Source organism: Oncorhynchus kisutch, linkage group LG5 (assembly GCF_002021735.2).
Source record: "Oncorhynchus kisutch isolate 150728-3 linkage group LG5, Okis_V2, whole genome shotgun sequence".
Classification (NCBI taxonomy): Eukaryota; Metazoa; Chordata; class Actinopteri; order Salmoniformes; family Salmonidae; genus Oncorhynchus; species Oncorhynchus kisutch.
Genome location: NC_034178.2, coordinates 52,636,400 through 52,657,947, shown reverse-complemented (window position 1 = coordinate 52,657,947; position 21,548 = coordinate 52,636,400). Strand labels below are relative to the sequence as shown.

The following is a 21,548-nucleotide window of genomic DNA, read 5'->3' as shown; positions in this document are numbered from 1 at the left end:
TGCTGTTATTTATTTTCCTGGCCGCAGTTAAGAAGTCCTGCCAATGTTTTCCCTAACAGAGAACCATCCACCACAAAACCTGCATGATGATGAAATACCCCAAACTCGCCCTTTTCTTTCCACTGACTGAATCACGATTACAGTAGTGGGAACAGACCTGATTTCTGGAAGCGTCTGTCTGTTGTGAATGCCAGGAACTTCACAGTACTGCTCTCTGTGGTCTGATAGTTGAAGGGCCAAACTCCAAAGGAGCCACTGAAACCCCTAGAAGCACTGCTAATCCAATTACCCACAGACATATAAGCTATAGCCTCTTTGTAAACTAGGCTCATTCCTAGCTAGCTCCCTCATCTATGTGACTGACATGGATGGACAGCAAGTGACCTCCAAACCCAGTAGTGGTGGCCCCCTATCAGTTATGATAGCAATCTCTTGAAAAGACATGGCTGGAGCGAATACCCACTTGACAAGCAGCCCCATTGCCTCCAGTCGCCATGACATTTTGTATCATAGGTTACCAAGACAGCCATGTCTACATGACTCCAACATCAGGCCACGCCACTGCACTATTCACAAACTGCTATTTATTGGACTAAGACAGTTGTTGGTTTATCATTGCACTATTCACAGACTGCTATGTTCCCAACACAAATGATGGTGTTTCATAATCCTTCCATGTCAGTGTTGATACAGAGGGTGATTCATTCAACATCAAACTGTGACTCTCAGAGGGCAGAGTTAATGTAGGGAGATTGAGGCAGCAGGCAGGCAGGGGGAGAAATGCTCCCAGAGAATATTTAGGGATATTTAGTGCTGTCAAGTTACATTGTGAAGACTGATAATTTCACAGCTGTAGCCTCAGGCAATGTCTCTAGCAGTAATGCAGCACTGTGTGTGCGGCTGAAATGTTTCCATTTTAAGGCAAAAATGATTTCTGACTCCCACTCATAGGGCTGTCTAGAAATCACCATGGCGCAGGCACAGGAAGCTGCCCTCACCCACATGCTTGCACACACTTACACACATACGCACATACACAAACACACACACCATCTGACTCCATACCAGTACTGAAGCAGTACATCCTCTCTTTGGTCACACAAAGACATGACTTTGAAGGGAACATGTATCAATTATTTTTCACATGTGCAACTCAAGCACAAGCTCAGGCCATTAAAAGCTGTCAGTGCAGAACTAATGAACATTGACATGAATAATGTGAAATGCTCCTCTGTGTGTGTGTAAGTGATGCATACCGGGGGAAGTTATATCAATAGCTTAACAAAAGGCCTTGCCCACTTAATTTCCATCCTTTTGGAGCTTTGTCATCAATGATAGGCAATCTTTTCCTGATACTTGAAATGTGTAGCTACCGATAATGCTCTTCTAATTTTCAAATCCATTTCTCTCCTTTTCCATGGTTGCAACATCAAACAGAAATGTTATAACCCATAATAACCCATCCCATGTGCATGCCATCCAGAGAGCATGCATTGTGAGAAATGGTGCAATACCATTACTGCTATTGAGTCATAGGAGGGGTGTGGCAAACCCTGTCCAACATATAGTTGGGTTTATAGTGACATGTTTTCTGTTATTAAATAACATTCCCAATGTCCTTTTGGACAAATTAAATGACATGTACCAACTCTGGCATGGGGACACGATTGTTTAGAAAACGTGTGGTCAGAGCAAATTTGGATTTTGTGAAAGAATTACTATATAGCCAATGACATGCAATACACCTTGTACGATTATTTTGTTCCATATGTAAACTGCCCGAGTGACGATTGCGAGGTTCACCCGCCGATGTCGTCAAACCAGGGGGTGGAGCTACGATGTTGCAATCATGCTCAGTTGCGCATTATCAACTTCACTGCTGTAACAGAAAGGATATTTGAAGCCACTGCGCTCTCTGGTCTATTCTCAATCAGACGGGCAGTCGGTGGGGGCACGTCTGATTAGAAATCTACTTTTTAGGGACTCAATTGACACATTAAAGGATTACTACGCAAGTGACCAAATAAGGGAACGTGTAGCCTACTCTACACTTTGACCAATAATTATTTATTATACGAGGTTCCATACTTTGGATGAGTATGCTCTTTTTTTTCCATTATTGTGCAAGAGCCTTTAAACAACTTTAAAGGTTTGTGTTTTCTCTGTTTATAGAAAGTTTCTAAGGTTTTCTAATAACCTCCGTTTTAGAAAACCTGTCATCGCAAGGAAAAACGTTCGATACACAAGTCGCTGCCACACAGCGGGAATAAGGACAAAAGCATCTGTACCAACAACACAGGCGGTGTTGCCGCCACACTTCAAAGCGAAATAACCTGTTAAATGTGTCAATGACTTTCATACATATTCTGCTTTGGCTAAGTGAACAGACGTCCTGAGCAAGAACCAACGAAAACTAATTTGAACTATTATGCATACATAGCTAATTTGTAACTGTTTAAGTTAAAGACTCCCTTGAACCACTACGCTATTTATTTTATAAAGGAAGAATAACTTTTGTCTGAAGCTCTCCAACCTCTGGTTTCCTCTACACCGCATGTGTTTTTGCTGAGTTTACTGCACATTTCGTGTTTCTTGACAAGCAAAGCACTACACACGAAGCTGGAGTTACCATACCATTGTTCTCTTTTGAAGAGCGGACCCCTTTGTCTTCCACGGCCAAGGTAACAGTTGTTCATATCCATGTTTTTATCATTAGGCTACAATTGAAGGGGTTGCTTGTAGTCCCGACTCGCATTGATAATTCATTGATTTTTAACGTGAAGGCAGGCCTATGTTGTGAAACAACAAGGTTAAACTTTAGAAAGTGATGGTGCAACTCTTCCTACAAAGTCACGACCTACCACTCCTCGCAGCCGGAGTATGTCTATCGCAACATTGTATCCCCCTCGCGCACACTGTTTCTCGGAATTGCGCACTGTCTGACCCTTTTCACCCGGTTCAACAAATATTTATTTTGACTAATAACATGACCCCCCCATGTGACCTCTCGTGTTTTTAATGCCAATTTATCATAATATTTTACCTGAACCTCTGGCGTTATTTGGTGCTTTCAAAACTACTGAACTCGGAAAAAAATAGGTAAACTCAAGACCTCTGATCTTCAGAAAGTCGGTGCTCTATAAAGATGCCCCAGATTCCGAGTTGGGTGAATATTCAAAAGATTTTCCCTATCGCGAGGTCGTTATTTTCGAGTTCCCAGTTGTCTTGAACGCTCGGAAGTCGGATATTTCCGCGTTCCCAGTTGTTTTGAACGCGGCATTAGAGCAATCTAATGGAAACCTGACGTCACTTTCATGACGTTCGCCCATGATCTTATTTGGGTGGCTGTGAATGACTCACTGAGTCACAGCCACATTTCGAAAGAGACAGACAGTAATTTGAGTAATGCATAACCTATTACAGGCAACACTGCTCATCAGTCGAGACTCCATGGCGTCATCCAAGCTCTTTTTAACCTATTATATGGCACTGTTTAATGGTGGATATGATTCACATGTCTGCTATTCAAGTTCCCCTCGTCACAGATGCATTGTGTGTGTGTGTGTGTGTGCACTAAAAAGGGGATTTGCAGACACAAAGTTCTTCTAGCTAGTTCTGTCACTATGCATTTTAAATGTTGTCTTTATGTAACATGCATTTTCAGTGTATCCAATCTGTGGTTTAGTCACATCCTAGGCATAGCTCAATGAAACATACTAAAACAACTTATGTGACTTTCAGATGAGTGTGAACATCTCCTCGCCTGCACCTGCGCCTACTCGTCCCCTGCGGCTGAAGCGGCTGGAGCTGGATGACCCTCAGGATGACACGGAAGCCCTGAAATGCAAGCGTCCTCGGCTGAGCCTTCCACCCTCGTCCCCTGGCCTGGCCCCCTGCCTAAGGCCCCTGAGCCACAGCGCAGACTCCGACCAGCACTGTGTGTCCTGCATTGGGCCCTACGTCCTGCTAGAACCCACAGAGGGGACAGAGACCTACAGGGCCTTCCACAGGGTTACGGAGCAGGAGTACACCTGCAAGGTATGTATTATAGCCTGCTCCATCACAGTATGGCTCCCGAGTGGTGCAACAGTCTAAGGCACTGCATCTCAGTGCCATAGGTGTCACTATAGTCCCTGGTTTGAATCCAGGCTGTATCACATCCGGCCATGATTGGGAGTCCCATAGGGCAGCGCATAATTGGCCCAGCATCGTCCGTGTTTGGCTGTGGTAGGCCGTCATTGTAAATAAGAATTTGTTAACTGGCTTGCCTAGTTAAGGTTAAATATAACAAAAATTGAGTGCAGTGGTGTACTGCAGTTTCACGGGGCCCCTGCAAGGTTTGTGCTAGGGCCCCCAACACCCAATATACACTGAGTGTAAAAAACATGAGGAACTCTTTCCATGACAGCCTGACCAGGTAAAATATATGATATCTTACTAATGTCACCTGTTAAATCCACTTCAATCAGTGTAGTTGAAGGGGAGGAGACAGGTTAAAGAAAGATTTTTACCCTTGAGACAATAGAGATATGGAATGTGTATGTGTGCCATTCAGAGGGTGCCTTTGAACAGGGTATGGTAGTAGGTGCCAGACACAAAGGTTTGAGTGTGGCAAGAATGGCAATGCTGCTGGGTTTTTCTCGCTCAACAGTTTCCCATGTGTATAAAGAATGGCTCACCACCCAAATGACATCCAGCCAATTGACACAACTGTAGGCCAGCATCCCTGTGGAATGCTTTTGATCCCTTGTAGAGTCCATGCCCCAACAAATTGATGCTGTTTTGAGGGCAAAGGTGGTGCAACTATATATTAGGAAGGTGTTCCTAATGTTTTGTACTGTGTGTGTGTTGTGTGTGCTCTGAACAAAAAAATTTAACACAATATATAAAGTGTTTCATAAGCTGAATTAAAGATCCCAGAAATGTTCCATATGCACAAAAAGCTTCTTTCTCTAAAATGTTGTGCACAAATTTGTTTACATCTGTTAGTGAGCATTTCTCCTTTGCCAAGATAATCCATCCACCTGACAGGTGTGGTATATCAAGAAGCTGGTTAAACAGCATGATCATTACAGGTTCACCTTGTACTGGGGGGACTATAAAAGGCCACTCTAAAATGTGCAGTTTTGTCACACAACACAATTCCACAGATGTCTCAAGTTTTGAGGAATGCTGACTGCAGGAATGTCCACCAGAGCTGTTGACAGAGAATTTTATGTTAATTTCTCTACCATAAGCCGCCACCCATGTCTTTTGGGAGAATTTGGCAGTAGGTTCAACCGGCCTCACAACCGCAGACCGTGTGTAACCACGCCAGCCCAGGACCTCCACATCCGGCTTCTTCACCTGCGGGATCGTCTGAGACCAGCCACCCGGACAGCTGATGAAACCGAGGAGTATTTCTGTCTGTAATAGAGCCCTTTTGTGGGGAAAAACTCATTCTGATTGGCTGGGCCTGGCTCCCTAGTTGGTGGGCCTGGCTCCCAAGTGGGTTAGCCTATGCCCTCCTAGGCCCACCCATGGTTGCGCCCCTGCCCAGTCATGTGAAAACCATAGATGAGGACCTAATTCATTTATTTCCTTATATGAACTGTAACTCAGTAAAATAATTGAAATTGTTGCATTTATATATTTTTGTTCACTGTCGACATGCCTTCAAATTAAAGGATTCGGCTATTTCAGCCACACCCGTTGCTGACAAGTGTATAAAATCAATCACACAGCCATGCGATCTCCATAGACAAACATTGTCAGTAGAAAGGCCCCTACTGAAGAGCTCAGTGACTTACAACGTGGTACCGTCATAGCATGCCACCTTTCCAACAAGTCAGTTCGGCAAATTTCTACTCTGCTCGGTCAACTGTAAGTGCTGTTATTGTGAAGTGGACATGTCTAGGAGCAACAACATCTCAGCCGCAAAGTGGAAGACCACACAAGCTCACAGAACGGGAGTGCTGAAGCATGTAGCATGTAAAATATATTTTTTAAATAAATAATGTCTGTCATTGGTTGTATCACCTAATACCGATTTTCCAAACTGCCTCTGGAAGCTACATCAACACAAGAACTGTTTGTCAGGAGCGTCATAAAATAGGTTCCCATGGCCAAGCAGCGGCACACAAGCCTAAGATCACCATGTGCAATGCCAAGCGTCGGCTGCAGTGGGGTAAAGGTCACCGCTATTGGACTCTGGAGCAGTGGAAATGCATTCTCTGGAGTGATGAATCATGCTTCACCATCTGGCAGTCCGATGGAGAAATCTGGGTTTGGTGGATACCAGGAGAACACTACCTGCCTGTAAAGTTTGGAGGAGGCGGAATAATGGTCTGGGGCTGTTTTTCATAGTTTGCGCTAGGCCCCTTAGCTCCAGTGAAGGGAAATCTTAACTGTACAGCATACCTTCTAAACTCTGTGCTTCCAACTTTGTGGCAACAGTTTGGGGAAGGTCCTTTCCTGTTTCAGCATGACAAACCCCCCGTGCACAAAGCAAGGTCCATACAGAAATGGTTTGTGGAAGAACTTAACCGGCCTGCTCTTGTGGCTGAATGGAAGCAAGTCCATGCAGCAATGTTCCAACATCTAGTGGAAAGAATGGATGCTGTTATAGTAGCAAAAGGGGGACAAACTCCACATTAATGGCCATGATTTTGGAATGGGAGATGGGAGAACCTTCCAGAAGGACAACCATCACTGCAGCACTCCACCAATCAGGCCTTTTACGGTAGCCACTCCTCAGTAAAAGGCACATGGCAGCCCTCTTGGAGTTTGCCAAGAGGCACGATTCTCTGGCCTGATAAAACCAAGATTGAACTCTGGCCTGAATGCCAAGTGTCACATCTGGAGGAAACCTGGCAACATCCCAACAGTGAAACGTGGTGGCAGCATCATGCTGTGGGGATGTTTTTCAGCGGCATGAACTGGAAGACTAGTCAGGATCGAGGCAAAGATGAACATCGCAAAGTACAGAGAGATCCTTGATGAAAACCTGCTCCAGGTCCTCAGACTGGGGCGAGGGTTCATCTTCAAACAGTATAATGACCCTAAGCAAACAGCCAAGACAAGGCAGGAGTGGCTTCGGGACAAGACTCTGAATGTCCTTGAGTGGCCCAGCCAGAGCCTGGACTTGAACCCTATCAAATATCTCTGGAGAGACTTGAAAATAACTGTGCAGAAACTATCCCCATCCAACCTGACAGCTTGAGAGGATCTGCAGAGAAGAATGGGAGAAACTCCCCAAATACAGGTGTGCCAAGCATATAGCGTCATACCCAAGAAGACTCGTGGCTGCAATCACTGCCAAAGGTGCTTCAACAAAGTACCCAGTAAAGGGTCTGAATGCTGTTCATCGACTACAGCTCAGCATTTAACACCATAGTACCCTCCAACCTCGTCATCAAGCTCGAGACCATGGGTCTCGACCGCGCCCTGTGCAACTTGTTACTGACGGGCCGCCCCCAGGTGGTGAGGGTAGGTAACAACATCTCCATCTCGCTGATCATCAACACTGGGGCCCCACAAGGGTGCGTTCTGAGCCCTCTCCTGTACTCGCTGTTCACCCACGACTGTGTGGCCATGCACGCCTCCAACTCAATCATCAAGATTGCGGAAGACACTACAGTGGAAGGCTTGATTACCAACAACGATGAGGCGGCCTACAGGGAGGAGGTGAGGGCCCTCGGAGTGTGGTGTCAGGAAAATAACCTCACACTCAACGTCAACAAAACAAAGGAGATGATTGTGGACTTCAGGAAACAGCAGAGGGAGCCCCCCCATCCACATCGACGGGACAGTAGTGGAGAGGGCAGTAAGTTTTAAGTTCCTCGGTGTACACATCACGGACAAACTGAATTGGTCCACCCACACAGACAGCGTCGTGAAGAAGGCGCAGCAGCTCCTCTTCAACCTCAGGAGGCTGAAGAAATTCGGCTTGTCACCATAAGCACTCACAAACTTCTACAGATGCACAATCGAGAGCATCCTGTCGGACTGTATCACCGCCTGGTACGGCAACTGCTCCGCCCACAACCGTAAGGCTCTCCAGAGGGTAGTGAGGTCTGCACAACGCATCACCCTGGGGGCAAACTACCTGCCCTCCAGGACACCTACACCACCCGATGTCACAGGAAGGCCATAAAGATCATCAAGGACAACAACCACCCGAGCCACTGCCTGTTCATCCCACTATATTCCAGAAGGTGAGGTCAGTACAGGTGCATCAAAGCAGGGACCGAGAGACTGAAAAACAGCTTCTATCTCAAGGCCATCAGACTGTTAAACAGCCACCACTAACATTGAGTGGCTGCTGCTAACACACTGACTCAACTCCAGCCACTTTAATCATGGAAATTGATGGAAATTGATGTTAAAATATATCACTAGCCACTTTAAACAATGCTACTTAATATAATGTTTACATACCCTACATTACTCATCTCATATGTATATGTATATACTGTACTCTATCATCTACTACATCTTTATGTAATACATGTATCACTAGCCACTTTAAACTATGCCACTTTGTTTAAATAACCTACATTACTCATCTCATATGTATATGTATATACTGTACTCGATACCATCTACTGCATCTTGCCTATGCCGTTCTGTACCATCACTCATTCATGTATCTTTATGTACATATTCTTTATCCCTTTACACTTGTGTGTATAAGGTAGTAGTTTTGGAATTGTTAGGTTAGATTACTCGTTGGTTATTAATGCATTGTCGGAACTAGAAGCACAAGCATTTCGCTACACTCACATTAACATCTGCTAACCATGTGTATGTGAGAAATAAAATTTGATTTGAATACTTATGTAAATGTGAATTCAGTTTTAGATTTTAAATACATTTGCAAAATGTCTAAACCTGTTTTGCTTTGTCATTATGGAGTATTGTGTGTAAATTGATGAGGGCGAAAAGGCAGACCTTCCTTGTGGGGGTGTGTGGTTCCAGTAATGGCGTGGCGTGCGCAATGCATGCTGTGTTGGCTTAGTCAAGTCATTTAATTGTCACTACTGGCTTATAGCAGGGTTTCCCAAACTTGGTCCTGGGGTCTCCCTGGGTGCACATTTTTGGCTTTTGCCGAAAACCAAAACGTGCACCCAGGTGGGGCCCCAGGACCAAGTTTGGGAAACCTTGGCTTACAGTGAGGTTGACCTATGCACATATCCTTTTGGTGTGACTTTGTTGGACAACGAGTTCACTCGAGTGGGTACATTACCCTCAGTGGGTACATTACCCTCAGGAGAAGACATTCATATAGTTTGTAATTTGACCATGACCTTATGAACTATGACCTCTAACCTAACTCTACCCCATCTCCACTACCAGGTGTTCTCTATGAGGCGGTACCTGGAGTTCACCGCCCCCTACGTCCGCCTGCTGCCCCACGACAACATTTGCCGCATCGCCGAGGTGATTACAGGCGAGCACAGCGTCTTTGTCTTCTTTCAGCGCAACTACGGCGACATGCACTCATACGTGCGCACATGCAAGCGGCTCCAGGAGGAGGAGGCGGTGCTTCTCTTCCGCCAGATGGCGGTGGCGGTGGCACACTGTCACGAGCATGGGGTGGTCCTGCGCGACCTCAAGCTGCGCAAGTTTGTCTTCGTAGACCAGCAGAGGTTAGTAGTTTATGCGCTTCTTTTAAAAGTGGCAATCAGCAGTTGAAACGATAACAAAACTCCTCCCCACCTGTTTCAGTAAAAAGCTGAGGGATTAAATGTAACGACTGACCATATATTGTATAAATATTCTAGTTTTAACCATATTTTGAGGCAATACAGTGTTTGTTTATATTGACTTTGTTTACTCTCATTGGAGTAAAACAGGCTATTATTTTGGGTTCTGATGGGATGTTATATTCTTCAGGAACCAATGAATCTGGTTGCGCCCTTCAACTTAATTAACTTAACCTAATTTTAGCTGAGCAACATGGTCATTGGATGTTCTGTTTGCAGGTTGGATTGACAGTAGTGACTGAGACGTGGCCCAAATTCGTCATCTAAATGTTTACTTGAGACACATCAGCCAGGCATAGGTGGACTAAGTTCAGTTGCATTATGTCACTGCTAAAGAAGGCCATTTAGTTAAGAAACTGTCAAAATGGCACTAAAGTTCCTCATGATGCCTTTATCACACCATCATAACAGCTATGTCATATGACTAGGGCTATATTTCTCCCACCCCGTAAACACAGGTGTCATTCCAGACAGAGTTATGTAAGGTGTATTATGCATATGACCCAGTGCACCATCGATGAATAACACAAAGCAGAAAACATGTCGCACCATGGGGGTATGATGATGACTCTATATCTCTCTCTGGTTTTCCTTCCTTTCAGGACCAAACTTGTTCTTCAGAACCTGGAAGACTCCTGTCTGCTCCACGGGGACGACGACTCTCTTACGGACAAGCACGGCTGCCCGGCCTACGTGGGCCCAGAGATCCTCAACTCGCACCACTCGTACTCAGGGAAGGCTGCTGATGTCTGGAGCCTGGGCGTGGTGCTGTACACCATGCTGGTGGGTCGCTACCCGTTCCAGGATGTGGAACCTGCCGCTCTCTTTAGTAAGATCCGCCGTGGGACCTTCACAGTGCCAGAGTCGCTCTCGGTGCGGGCTAAGTCGCTGGTGTGCTGCATGCTGCGTAAAGCACCCTTGGAGAGACTGGAGGCCTCAGAATTGCTGCTCCACCCGTGGCTGAACTGTTCCAATAACACAACACCTCCCAACATGCACCTCAACCCCAGGAACTGCACTGACCAAGTGGTCCCCAACTACACAGAAGATACTAAGGACACAGGCTGTTTCTAGAATAAAAATAAAAATGTCCTCTGTCCCAGTGATGCAAGTAGAGCAGTATCATCACCATAGAGGGACTACTGGTAATGCAGGGTTTTTTCCTACCTACCTGACACTTAAGAAACATAACATAGTCATATGGGATTACATATTTCCAAAGTAAACCTCTTATGCTAATGTCTAACTGCAGTTTGGTATCAAAGCAGTCAAAGCTTTGTTAATCTGTTGTTAGACATTAGCATGTATAGATGTTGAAGTTGTGCTTTTGAAGAAGTTGTGAACGTGTTATGCAGAGCCCTTAATCCAAATTGTTACCAAATGTATTATATAGTTCGGTGTCATGAAGCATGTATTTGTTTAGGTAGTGACATTGCGGTTACGCAAAGCAGTAACTACTAACTACTGGATCTCCTGGCAACGTGTAACAGACGCCTCCTTCGAGTTAAGGGTCCAATGCAGTTATTTCCACACTGCAGTGTAACCTCAAGAAAAGCGCTTTTCAAAAGCTACCCAACTATTGTGCTTTAACCAATGGACATTGTTTTGTTGACTCAATGGGAATAACAGGTGAAAACAGTCCTCGGGATCCCTTGCCCCATATAGAAGCAGACTGTCTAGCAGTATTCCCTTTTTGCTGGAAGCAGTAATTTGACCCATTTTTGATTGTGAGCAACTCTGTTGGGAACACTAAATTGAAGCTGTATACTGAACAAAAATGTAAACACAACAATTTCAAAGATTTTACTGAGTTACAGTTCATAGAAGGAAATCAGTCAACTGAAATCATTTAATTTGTCCCTAATCTATGGATTTCACATGACTGGGCAGGGGCGCAGGAGGAGCCCACTGCGGAGCCAGGCCCAGCCAATCAGAATGAGGTTTTCTCCACAAAAGAGCTTAATTTTTGGACAGAAATAGTCCTCAGCACCCCCTCCCCCCTCAGACGATTCCGCAGGTGAAGAAGCCGGATGTGGCGGTCCTGGGCTGGCGTGGTTACATGAGGTCTGCGGTTCTGAGGCCGGTTAGACGTACTGCCAAATGTTCTAAAATTACTTTGGAGGCGGCTTATGATAGAGAAATGAACATTTTATCTCTGGCAACAGCTCTGTTGGACATTTCTGCAGTCAGCATGCAAATTGTATATCTGTGGCGTTGTATGACAAAACTACATTTTATTGTCCTCAGCAGCAGGTGCACCTGTGTTATCATCATGCTGTTTAATCAGCTTCTTGATATGACACAAAGGAGAAATGCTCACCAACAGGAATGTAAACAAATTTGTGCACAAGATTTGAGAAAAGCATTTTGTCTTATGGAAAATGTCTGGGATCTTTTATTTCAGCTCATGAACTGTAACCTTTATTTAACTAGGCAAGTCAATTAAGAACAAATTGTTATTTACAATGAGAGCCGACCCCGGCCAAACCAGGACGATGCTGGGCCAATTGTGCACATGAAACATGTGATCTTCTTTACATGTTGCGTTTTTATTTTTGTTCAGTATATATCTGACAGGACTGATACCTGATGCCTCTGAACTTGACAAAATCCTAGAATACTTGAAGCACGTTTTGTGCCTTTGTTTGTGTGTACTGTTGTTTACATATTTGAGTGACAAATCTGGATCGTTTCAACCATTAAAGTGCCTTGTTTTCATAACCACAGTTTGTTGTAGAACCCCTCCCCTCTCTTATATCCCTATCAGAAGTTCACCAAGCTTTTCTTTACCAAAGAATTAAGCTACCCTCATTTATTACGTATGGTGTGATGATCCAGGTTTAGTGAGCTGTGATTCAGTGATAGTTCAGCGTGGTGTCCTAGATCCCAAGACAAGTGTAGTCGTCATGACCTCAAGCGTGAGTTAATGTCTATAGTATATAGTGCAGTGGGTTAGATCCTGAAGGATACAGTGCTGTAGTGTACTTTAAAAACCCATATAATGGTGAGACTGTTTAGTATCTGTTGAACTGAACAAGGGCATCACATACATTACACAGTAATGTGTGGTGTTAGTCGTGATGCCTGCATGCAGTTCGCTAACCCTAAATAGATCTCAGATCCTACTTCACTATGCCATAGAGCTTGTGAGACTTTAAATACTTTTTTATATATATTTATATATGATGCAAAAGAAAGTACACTACATTTGTTTTTCTTAGGTTGGAGGGTTGGTGGATGTACTTATGTAAAAGTATTGTCATTTTCCAGTAAAAATAAATCCTTCAAATGGTTTGCCAATAAATATTTTTTTTTGTAATAAGACCAAACTTTGTCATTGGAGATTGTATTACCCATCTCCATTTCTGTTTTCAGGGTCAAATAAATATTATTTAAAACTACAAACCCACAGAGCTGGATTCAGCTTTGATTAATACTAGGATGTACAGGCGCCCTGAATATTATCAAGAGTAGCGTACAAGGACAGAGGTTATGACCAATTCATATTAAAGATATTATTGCTACTATTCACAATTTATAGTACTGATCTACTAGCTAGTCCCAAACCCTGTACTGTATCACCCAAACCCTGTACCCAAACCCTGTACCACCCCACATAGCCTGGTTCCTCTCTAGGTTTCTTCCTAGGTTTTGGCCTTTCTAGGGAGTTTTTCCTAGCCACCGTGCTTCTACACCTGCATTGCTTGCGGTTTGGTGTTTTAGGCTGGGTTTCTGTACAGCACTTTGAGATATCAGCTGATGTACGAAGGGCTATATAAATCAATTTGATTTTGATTTGTACTGGTTGGATTACACCAATATTGAAAGGAAAACAAATCTCACCCAAGTTTGTCAAAAGAATTACACATCTACATGATTTAATCAGTGTAATAAAAACAGGGAAGCGAGGCAGTTTTAGTCAAGACCTTTATTATACATGGTGACAAATCAAATGGATACAAGTTTAGTGAAATAAAACCACAAGTATGAGGTCTTGTAAGCTGCCAGTCATTAGCACAAGACTAAAATAAATGTGCCAATGATGCAAGAGTTCCGCAACAATATTATCTCGCTTCTTAGTATTTAATTGGACCATAGCATCCGGAAGTCAGAGGCAATAAGCTTGCATGTCCTTGCCATGACAACCACCTTATTTTCACACAAATCTAAAACAGCTGCTCTGTCGACAAAGATAATGAACAAGAAAATGTATACTGTAGACATGTCTACCTGCACAAAGTGTTTGTCAAAAGTCAATATGCTGATAACTTAGGATGTTGTTGACATTTGAAATCAAATTCAGGAATAGGTTTGTGGTTTCAACGTCACTAGAGGCAGATAGATATACATCACATAGAAGGGACTAAATTAAACTTTACAATACCTACTGTATCATTCTACCATTTTGTACCTAAATGTACGAAGGATATGAGTCTTTCACATTTTACTTATACAAAAAAGGTGCAAGAGCAAGATGTATGCCACATACAGTAACACTGTCCAGCTGGTAGTCAATAGGACAACCAAAATACTGATACAGGAGCTGTGACCATTGAAAAACAACTAACCAACCACTCACTCACTACTGAGCCTAAATAGGTATCCTTGCTCTTCAGTCCACCCATTAGTCACAAATGCATTATTGTATATTCAGTACATGCTTCATTTGATCAGGAAAGTTGGACCATAGGCATCAATGATCTCTACAGGGAGTTTTTGCAGTGGAAATTATAAATCAGACTTTAGATTTGTCTTGAGACTGTCTAAAATTACATTTAAAAATGCCACACACAGGGGGCACTGCTCTAACAGACAAAAAATGCTTCAACTAAAGCAATACCTAAAAAAGGCTTTAAGTTATATTAAAATACAATATATGTAAATTCAAACAGTATACTCTACAAGCAGAGTTTGTACTACATATGAGAAGTCACATGTCACATAAGTCCTTAAAACACACGATGGAATTCAGAATCTAGTCTTGATTCTCAAGTGCTTTTGGAACAGATACAGCAGAATCGTATTTGCTGGCTTGACCCATAAAACTATAGACTGCACTTGTCGCTAAATAAAAACAAATAAACAACTGTAGACTTGAGTAGCATTGGTATGGAAGGTAGAACATCACCAAGAGGCAGACTGATTCAAGCTGTTGTATGACTTTTCCATCAGCTGAGATTGAAGTGACAGTATTGGTATGGAAGGTAGAACATCACCAAGAGGCAGACTGATTCAAGCTGTTATATGACTTTTCCATCAGCTGAGATTGAAGTGACAGTATTGGTATGGAAGGTAGAACATCACCAAGAGGCAGACTGATTCAAGCTGTTGTATGACTTTTCCATCAGCTGAGATTGAAGTGACAGTATTGGTATGGAAGGTAGAACATCACCAAGAGGCAGACTGATTCAAGCTGTTGTATGACTTTTCCATCAGCTGAGATTGAAGTGACAGTATTGGTATGGAAGGTAGAACATCACCAAGAGGCAGACTGATTCAAGCTGTTATATGACTTTGACAGTATTGGTATGGAAGGTAGAACATCACCAAGAGGCAGACTGATTCAAGCTGTTATATGACTTTGACAGTATTGGTATGGAAGGTAGAACATCACCAAGAGGCAGACTGATTCAAGCTGTTATATGACTTTGACAGTATTGGTTGGCCAATATTTTATGTAGCTACAGTGGAGGAAACCTAAATTGAGTCTGCCCCCTGGTGTTCAAACATGCACTCAAGCATGCAGTCAGAGAATGGTCCAATACCTAAACCTTGAGTGCCAATTTGGTATGAGAACAGCTCACACTTTGGAATGGTAAAGCTTGAAAAACATTTTAAAAAATCTAAAACTTTGCTTAATTAATGCATTATCAAAACCAGCAAAGAGAATGTAAAATAAGTTGCAAATTAATGAGTGCCAGGACATGCTCTAATACCAGGTCAAACACACCAAACAAAGCTTTTGCTTCTGATAATCAAGGTAAGGGGAACGTAGCGATGGAAAATTAAAATGATAAACACAAATAAATGGGAATAATCCTCATTTGAACATGAGTAACAGATCTCCAAGCTCATAGTCTGATTTCCACAGTAAAATAGAGCAAGGTTCACCACACAAAGTCAGAAAAAAAAGTATAATTCAAGTATAATCCCAACACGAAATATGATGAGTTTAAGATGAGTTGTAAAAGAAATGTTGATGTGGGTACAGACAGACATCCAGTATACTGTCTGGTCCTGTATGAGACTGGGACTTCACTGGGAACACAGGGCACCATACCTGCTGATCGAAAAAATACATGGTTTAGATTAAAGGATTAGACAGACCCAAATGATGCATCGATGAACAATACTAATTCAACATACAAAATAACTTTGACACTTAAAAGAAAGTAAAACAGTTTCATGCTTTATCATATTTGAGGGTTTTCTATGAAGAATCCAGGCTGTGTGTCCTCCTCACCTCTCTTCATCAAGCTCCAGGTCCAGTTCGTTTCCAATGCCAGAGTCCCGTGGGGCCATGAATAAACTAACACACGAGGACAAAAGCAAATGTTGCTCACTATAGACCACTTCAATGTATAAGCAATTATTTCAGGGATGGCATGTAAGTATTTTGGACATTGGCCAGTAAACATTCAGATGTCACTGGTCTGGCTCATTTTCTACTGGCCCAGAATGAAAAGTACTAGCACGGGGCTAGCTTAATATCTATCCCATCCCTGGATGACTGCCTAGGACACTTATACATGTATCAATTTAGCTTTGAGCAAAGTATTTATTGCTCCCGAGTGAAGCGGTGGTCTAAGGCACTGCATCTCAGTGCTAGAGGCATCACTACTGACCCTGGTTTGATTCCAGGCTGTATCACAACCGGCCGTGAATGGGAGTCTCAGAGCGGAGCACAATTGGCCTAGCATCGTTTGGGTTAGAGTTTGGCCGACGTAGGCCATCATTGTAAATAGGAATTTGTTCTTAACTGACTTGTGTAGTTAAATAAAGGTACAATTAAATGTAAAAATACATTGTCAGTATGCAGTTATATTGTCTATGACCAACCATGTACAGATTATAAACAGATGATTTCCACTCAGATAAAAGAATACCATACCCAGATAACTGACACGTCAAATGGACATTAGAAGTTAAAAAGGTATAGTTCACTCAAAAACGTAATGTTTTATTTTGTTCCTATGTAAACTGTTAATACAATCCCAAATAATTGTGTAGTCAGCAGTCAACTTTTCAAGGTGGAGCACTTTCAGTACAGAGGAAAAAACGGTGGTGATGTGTTTTTCAGTCTTCAGTCTTACCTGACCGAGCGGCACGTGAAGAAGACGATCCTCTTCAGCCTTGTGTTGTAGAAGAAGTAGTTGAAGGACCACATGTTGCCCTCCTCTCCGTATGGGTCAGAGTCCAGGTCTGGGTTGTAGCTGCAACGTCCAAAACAATACGGCCTTTACATTCTGGTTTACAAATGGCATGTATGCCTCCCCTCAAGGGAAAACAAAATAACACAGAAAATGGATTATTGCTCTGTGAAAACAGTACCACTCCCCAAGACACTTGTCATATATCTGAAAGGATTGGATGGGTGTAAGCAATATGGTAGTGGCTCCACCTAGCACTCTGATGCTTGTGCCAGAGTTTCTAGTAATAGTTCTGCCAACTCCGGACCAAAAATACCCTCTCTATCATTAAGAAAAAGTGGCATTGCTCACCTGTAGATGTCACACTCGGACAGGCAGATCTCAGCGTCGATGGCCTCCCACAGCTGGGGCTGAAGCAGGCTATAATCCTCCCCGGCCGCCGCCGACAGACTACTGTTCACCGCGTTGAACACCTGAGGTCACACACTATGTTAATAATGGCATACAAAATGCATAACTTCCGTGTATATCCAGCCAGGTAAGAATTCAGCCAAGACTGTCCATGACTAGACATATAGTTTCAAGCACTGTGTGCTATACTTTACATTTTTGAGTTAATATGTTAGTCCCCTTCTGTAGCCTTTTGTACTCCAGGTAATGGATATTACAGTCTCATTCCATATAAGACCAAACAGGCTTTGGGTTGTGTACAAGCTGCCTCGGCACATCAAGCCCAATCAACTCATGCTGCTGTGTAGTGAAAGCCACGATGCAAAACCAGCAGAATATGCTGGTTCAGGTGTAAGCAATTCATAAGAGCAATGCGAGACATGTACAGGCACTGTTGTGTAGGTATGAGATGTTAAATAGATCCTCACCCAGTTAACGCTGGGCTCTCTGCTAAAGTCGTGGCTCTTGGTGCGGCTGAAGTCATAGTCGGGGCGGAAGGATTCATTGAGGGTGGCGATCAGGTAAAAGAGGGTCTTCCTGCTGCACTTGTCAGAGAGAGGCCCTTCCCCCTCGTCTCCACTCTGACTCTGGCTCAACCTGCAACCACAGCACAAAACCACAGACACACACTTGTTAGTGTTATGAACATGCTCAGTCCAAACTCATTCATACTTGTAGTGCATTCTTGTCATTTGAACTGTGCTTGACAGGAACTTCAGGATTCTTCATGTGACCAGGCCATGGGCATTACATAATACAGATAGAAGTCTAATGACTAGAACATATTCAAATCAAATTTATTTATATAGCCCTTCGTACATCAGCTGATATCTCAAAGTGCTGTACAGAAACCCAGCCTAAAACCCCAAACAGCAAGCAATGCAGGTGTAGAAGCACTATCACTATCACTATGTTATATATCTACTTTAGTGTGTGCTCTACATTCATTAGCTACACTTATCTACAAAACACTGACCATTTTTCCCCATTACTGAATAGACCTCTGAGTTCCTATGGTGGTGGTGTAGTGTGGACTGAAGTCTTACTTGTTGGGGCTTATTCCTAAGGACTGTGGAGGGGACAGGGCTTCCAGGACATGAGGCAGTCCCTCCTGACAGAACTGCTTGAACATCTGCTTGTCCTCGCCTGCCATCTTGCAAGAGTAGCTCTCGATCCTGAGAAAAGACAGAGCATGATTCATCACATCATGCATATACTTAAACTATGTGGTTTCTGAAAATCTATTTCCTGTGTAGCAGTTCAGTTACGTTAGATCTTCATAGCGAGGCATTGAAGTGTTGGCCAATTCTGTGCAAATGTTGTTCATTTGTAGGTCTACATAGCAAATGGGCTATTGGCACCATCTACCTGTTGATAACTTACCTTCCTATTATCTGACAGTCCCCCGTTTCAATGGTGAGTCTGGTGTTTATGGCTTCAAAACTAGAATTCTCCAGGAGTTTCATCTTGACAGTTTATTTATTTTTATCATGCAAAATATTAAGTGTTTAAAATGCATATACTCATTCCCTATCTAGCCCCTAGGCTTAGAGACGACCGTAAAAGGCTACAATCTGCCACCACCAGGTCATGTAGCCAATTCTGATAAACAAAATGACACTTGTCTTTTTCGCAATCCTCTGTCTTACACGTTAGTTCGATATGCAACAATGGTTGTACGAATTTAACTAACCTAACAATTAACTATGCACTGGCCCACATCAAATAAACTCGGTCAAATGTGTCGTTCAAAAACAGCGAACACACAAACTTTTCAGGCCTTACTGTATCCAGCTGGAAACATTTCGTGCAATAACAATGATTGCCTTGAATTTAAATACCTCCGACCACAGAGCTAACTGGTCGTGGAGATCCTCAGCTCCCGCGCACAAAACAGTCTGTTGTATCTAGCGCTCACTCAATGCAATACCAAAGTAATCAATTTCAATCACAAACTTTAAATTCAATATTGCATGATTCATTTACGGATGATGTAAAGATCTTTGTCGAGGGCTTATGGCACTTATATGTCTGATAAAAATGTCTTCCTTTTTACTGTGAAATTTCCAATATCTGCCATTAAATAAACTGAAATTAGATAGACAGTTCTTCATCCCAGCTTTTGTATCAGAATTTGAAGAGAAATCCCAGGCTTCTCGAAGCCTTTCGCCTTCGCTATGCACCTGAATTTGTCTGTAAAAACGGCAACCCAGTATTGATGTTTTGATCCTTCCTCAATGTAACTGCACTTCCTTCTTCTCTCCAAGGCCAGTTCCTCTTTTACCGGATTTTTCCTCGAGAGGGCGCCATGGGGGCCAGATAAACATGCGATGACGTAGCTAGTAATTATAACACCCCCTTGCTCATCGTCCAGCTACAGACTTTCACTTGCGTTAGTTAGTTAAAACACATACACACATATATTTAAATGATTAAAATACGTATTGGTCTATATTGATGTCATTAAACGGCAGTATGTCATCACTATATATGTACAGTACTGATCTGTCATAAATTGGAATGTGCAAATGGCTCCTTTAAAACGTATTTCCTGAATATAGTTACGTTTCGTTTCGCTTTTAATTTAGACTTCTGATCAGTGGCGTGTATTCATTGATGCAAAGGGAAGGCTTCCCCCCCCAAAATGGACCAATACTAAAATAAAATAATGTATATTTCGTCTGTCTGTGTTTCATAATTTGCCTTCATTTCGCAAGAGGCTGAATGTGTCTCACACGAGAAAGCATCCGGCGAGCAAAACAGCGCCCCTCTGTCTCTCTACGTGTAAGCCATCTATCTGATGCTGTCTGGTCCAAACGAGTATGACATTGCTGCCGCCCAGAGCATTGAAGCCCACGGAAGCCAGGAAGCATCCGGTCTCCCTTGACAAAAAAAAGTATACAAAAATGAGCCAATCAGCGTTGAGATAAACTGAGCGAGCACAAATGTGAATGGTCCTGGCGTTGCAAAAAAAAGATGTCAAAGGAAGCCAGCTTGGATTTGGCCTCACTCCTATCATACCTCATTTATTTAAAAAATTGAATTGTTGCATCTCGTTGTGTTGTTGTCCTCCGGTGGCTGGCTAGCCATCTAGCTACAATTGTCTCTTTCCAAAATTAACTATGGATGGAGATAGTGATTTGGACTTCTGGTTTACGTAATTCCCCATACTGGCCAATGACTATAATGCGATTCTGCTCCAACCATTAATTCATACATTGTTGTGCCCCTGGCCTGAGAGGATGGAAGTGCAATATGTAGCTAGATGTAAAAGTCTAATGTTAGCTAGCTAAAGTTGCCCATTCATGGAAGTTAGGTTAGAGAGCAAGCATTTTAGCCAGGTAGCCTAGGACAACAAAACATATAAGTATTTTACAGTATGACAGAGTGATAGACCGTTTCATCAACATCAAAGAGAGGAGGATGGCATTGGCGTTTCTCTACAAGTAGGGTGAGTCAACATGTTTTCTACTTGCACAAATGCGCACACGCACACAGAAATCATGGACAGCCACATCATATTTAGCTTACGTTGATTGGACTAAAATGGGTGTATCTTTTAATTGTCACTGTATTTGTTAAGAGAATTATGTTTTCAATGTTCATAAACTGAACTTCAATTAAACTACTCGGTCTGTTACCAAGAATTTGTAAGGTTCTTGTTGAAATGAAACAGACAGAGGCCAGTCTACAATAGTCAGCAACGTTTATTTACGAGAACTCTGCCCATCGTTACATGTACATTGGTTTATATACCTCTCATTTCGTCATAAATGTCCCTCCTCCTCTCAGACAATGACAATATAGTTTACAAGTCATACATTGCTTATCACATCCTACAACATGTTACACAATCTACTGCAAGTCCAAGGTTTCTCCCCTCCCTAGGTGGGGAAACTTCCTTCCCTGTTATCAGTTTCACAGTGGTCACAAGTTGTCTGCCACAGTTCCTTGCCTGCTAACAGTCCCTATTTCTTATGGA

General features: G+C 42.9%; 2 protein-coding genes across 3 annotated transcripts; one reads left to right on the top strand and one right to left on the bottom strand.

The window, feature by feature from the left end:
* The first annotated feature begins 1,880 nt into the window (after positions 1-1,880).
* On the top strand, positions 1,881-13,068 carry LOC109891235 (tribbles homolog 2). Its single transcript, XM_020483621.2, has 4 exons — positions 1,881-2,681; positions 3,742-4,038; positions 9,337-9,629; positions 10,349-13,068. Exons 2-4 carry the CDS (start codon positions 3,742-3,744, stop codon positions 10,818-10,820), a joined length of 1,062 nt encoding a protein of 353 aa, XP_020339210.1. The 5' UTR covers positions 1,881-2,681; the 3' UTR covers positions 10,821-13,068.
* Positions 13,069-13,656: 588 nt separating this feature from the next.
* LOC109891234 (repressor of RNA polymerase III transcription MAF1 homolog) lies at positions 13,657-19,856 on the bottom strand. 2 transcript variants are annotated; one of them, XM_020483618.2, is made up of 7 exons: positions 18,950-19,856; positions 18,613-18,741; positions 17,995-18,163; positions 17,468-17,589; positions 17,060-17,179; positions 16,210-16,275; positions 13,657-16,029 (listed from the first exon to the last, which is right to left on the bottom strand). In XM_020483618.2, the coding sequence occupies exons 1-7, from the start codon at positions 19,030-19,032 to the stop codon at positions 16,002-16,004; spliced, it is 717 nt and encodes a 238-aa protein (XP_020339207.1). In that variant the 5' UTR covers positions 19,033-19,856; the 3' UTR covers positions 13,657-16,001. The 2 variants fall into 2 exon arrangements, with proteins under 2 accessions (XP_020339207.1, XP_020339208.1); XM_020483619.2 differs by having other exon boundaries at positions 13,657-16,026.
* Positions 19,857-21,548: the final 1,692 nt, after the last annotated feature.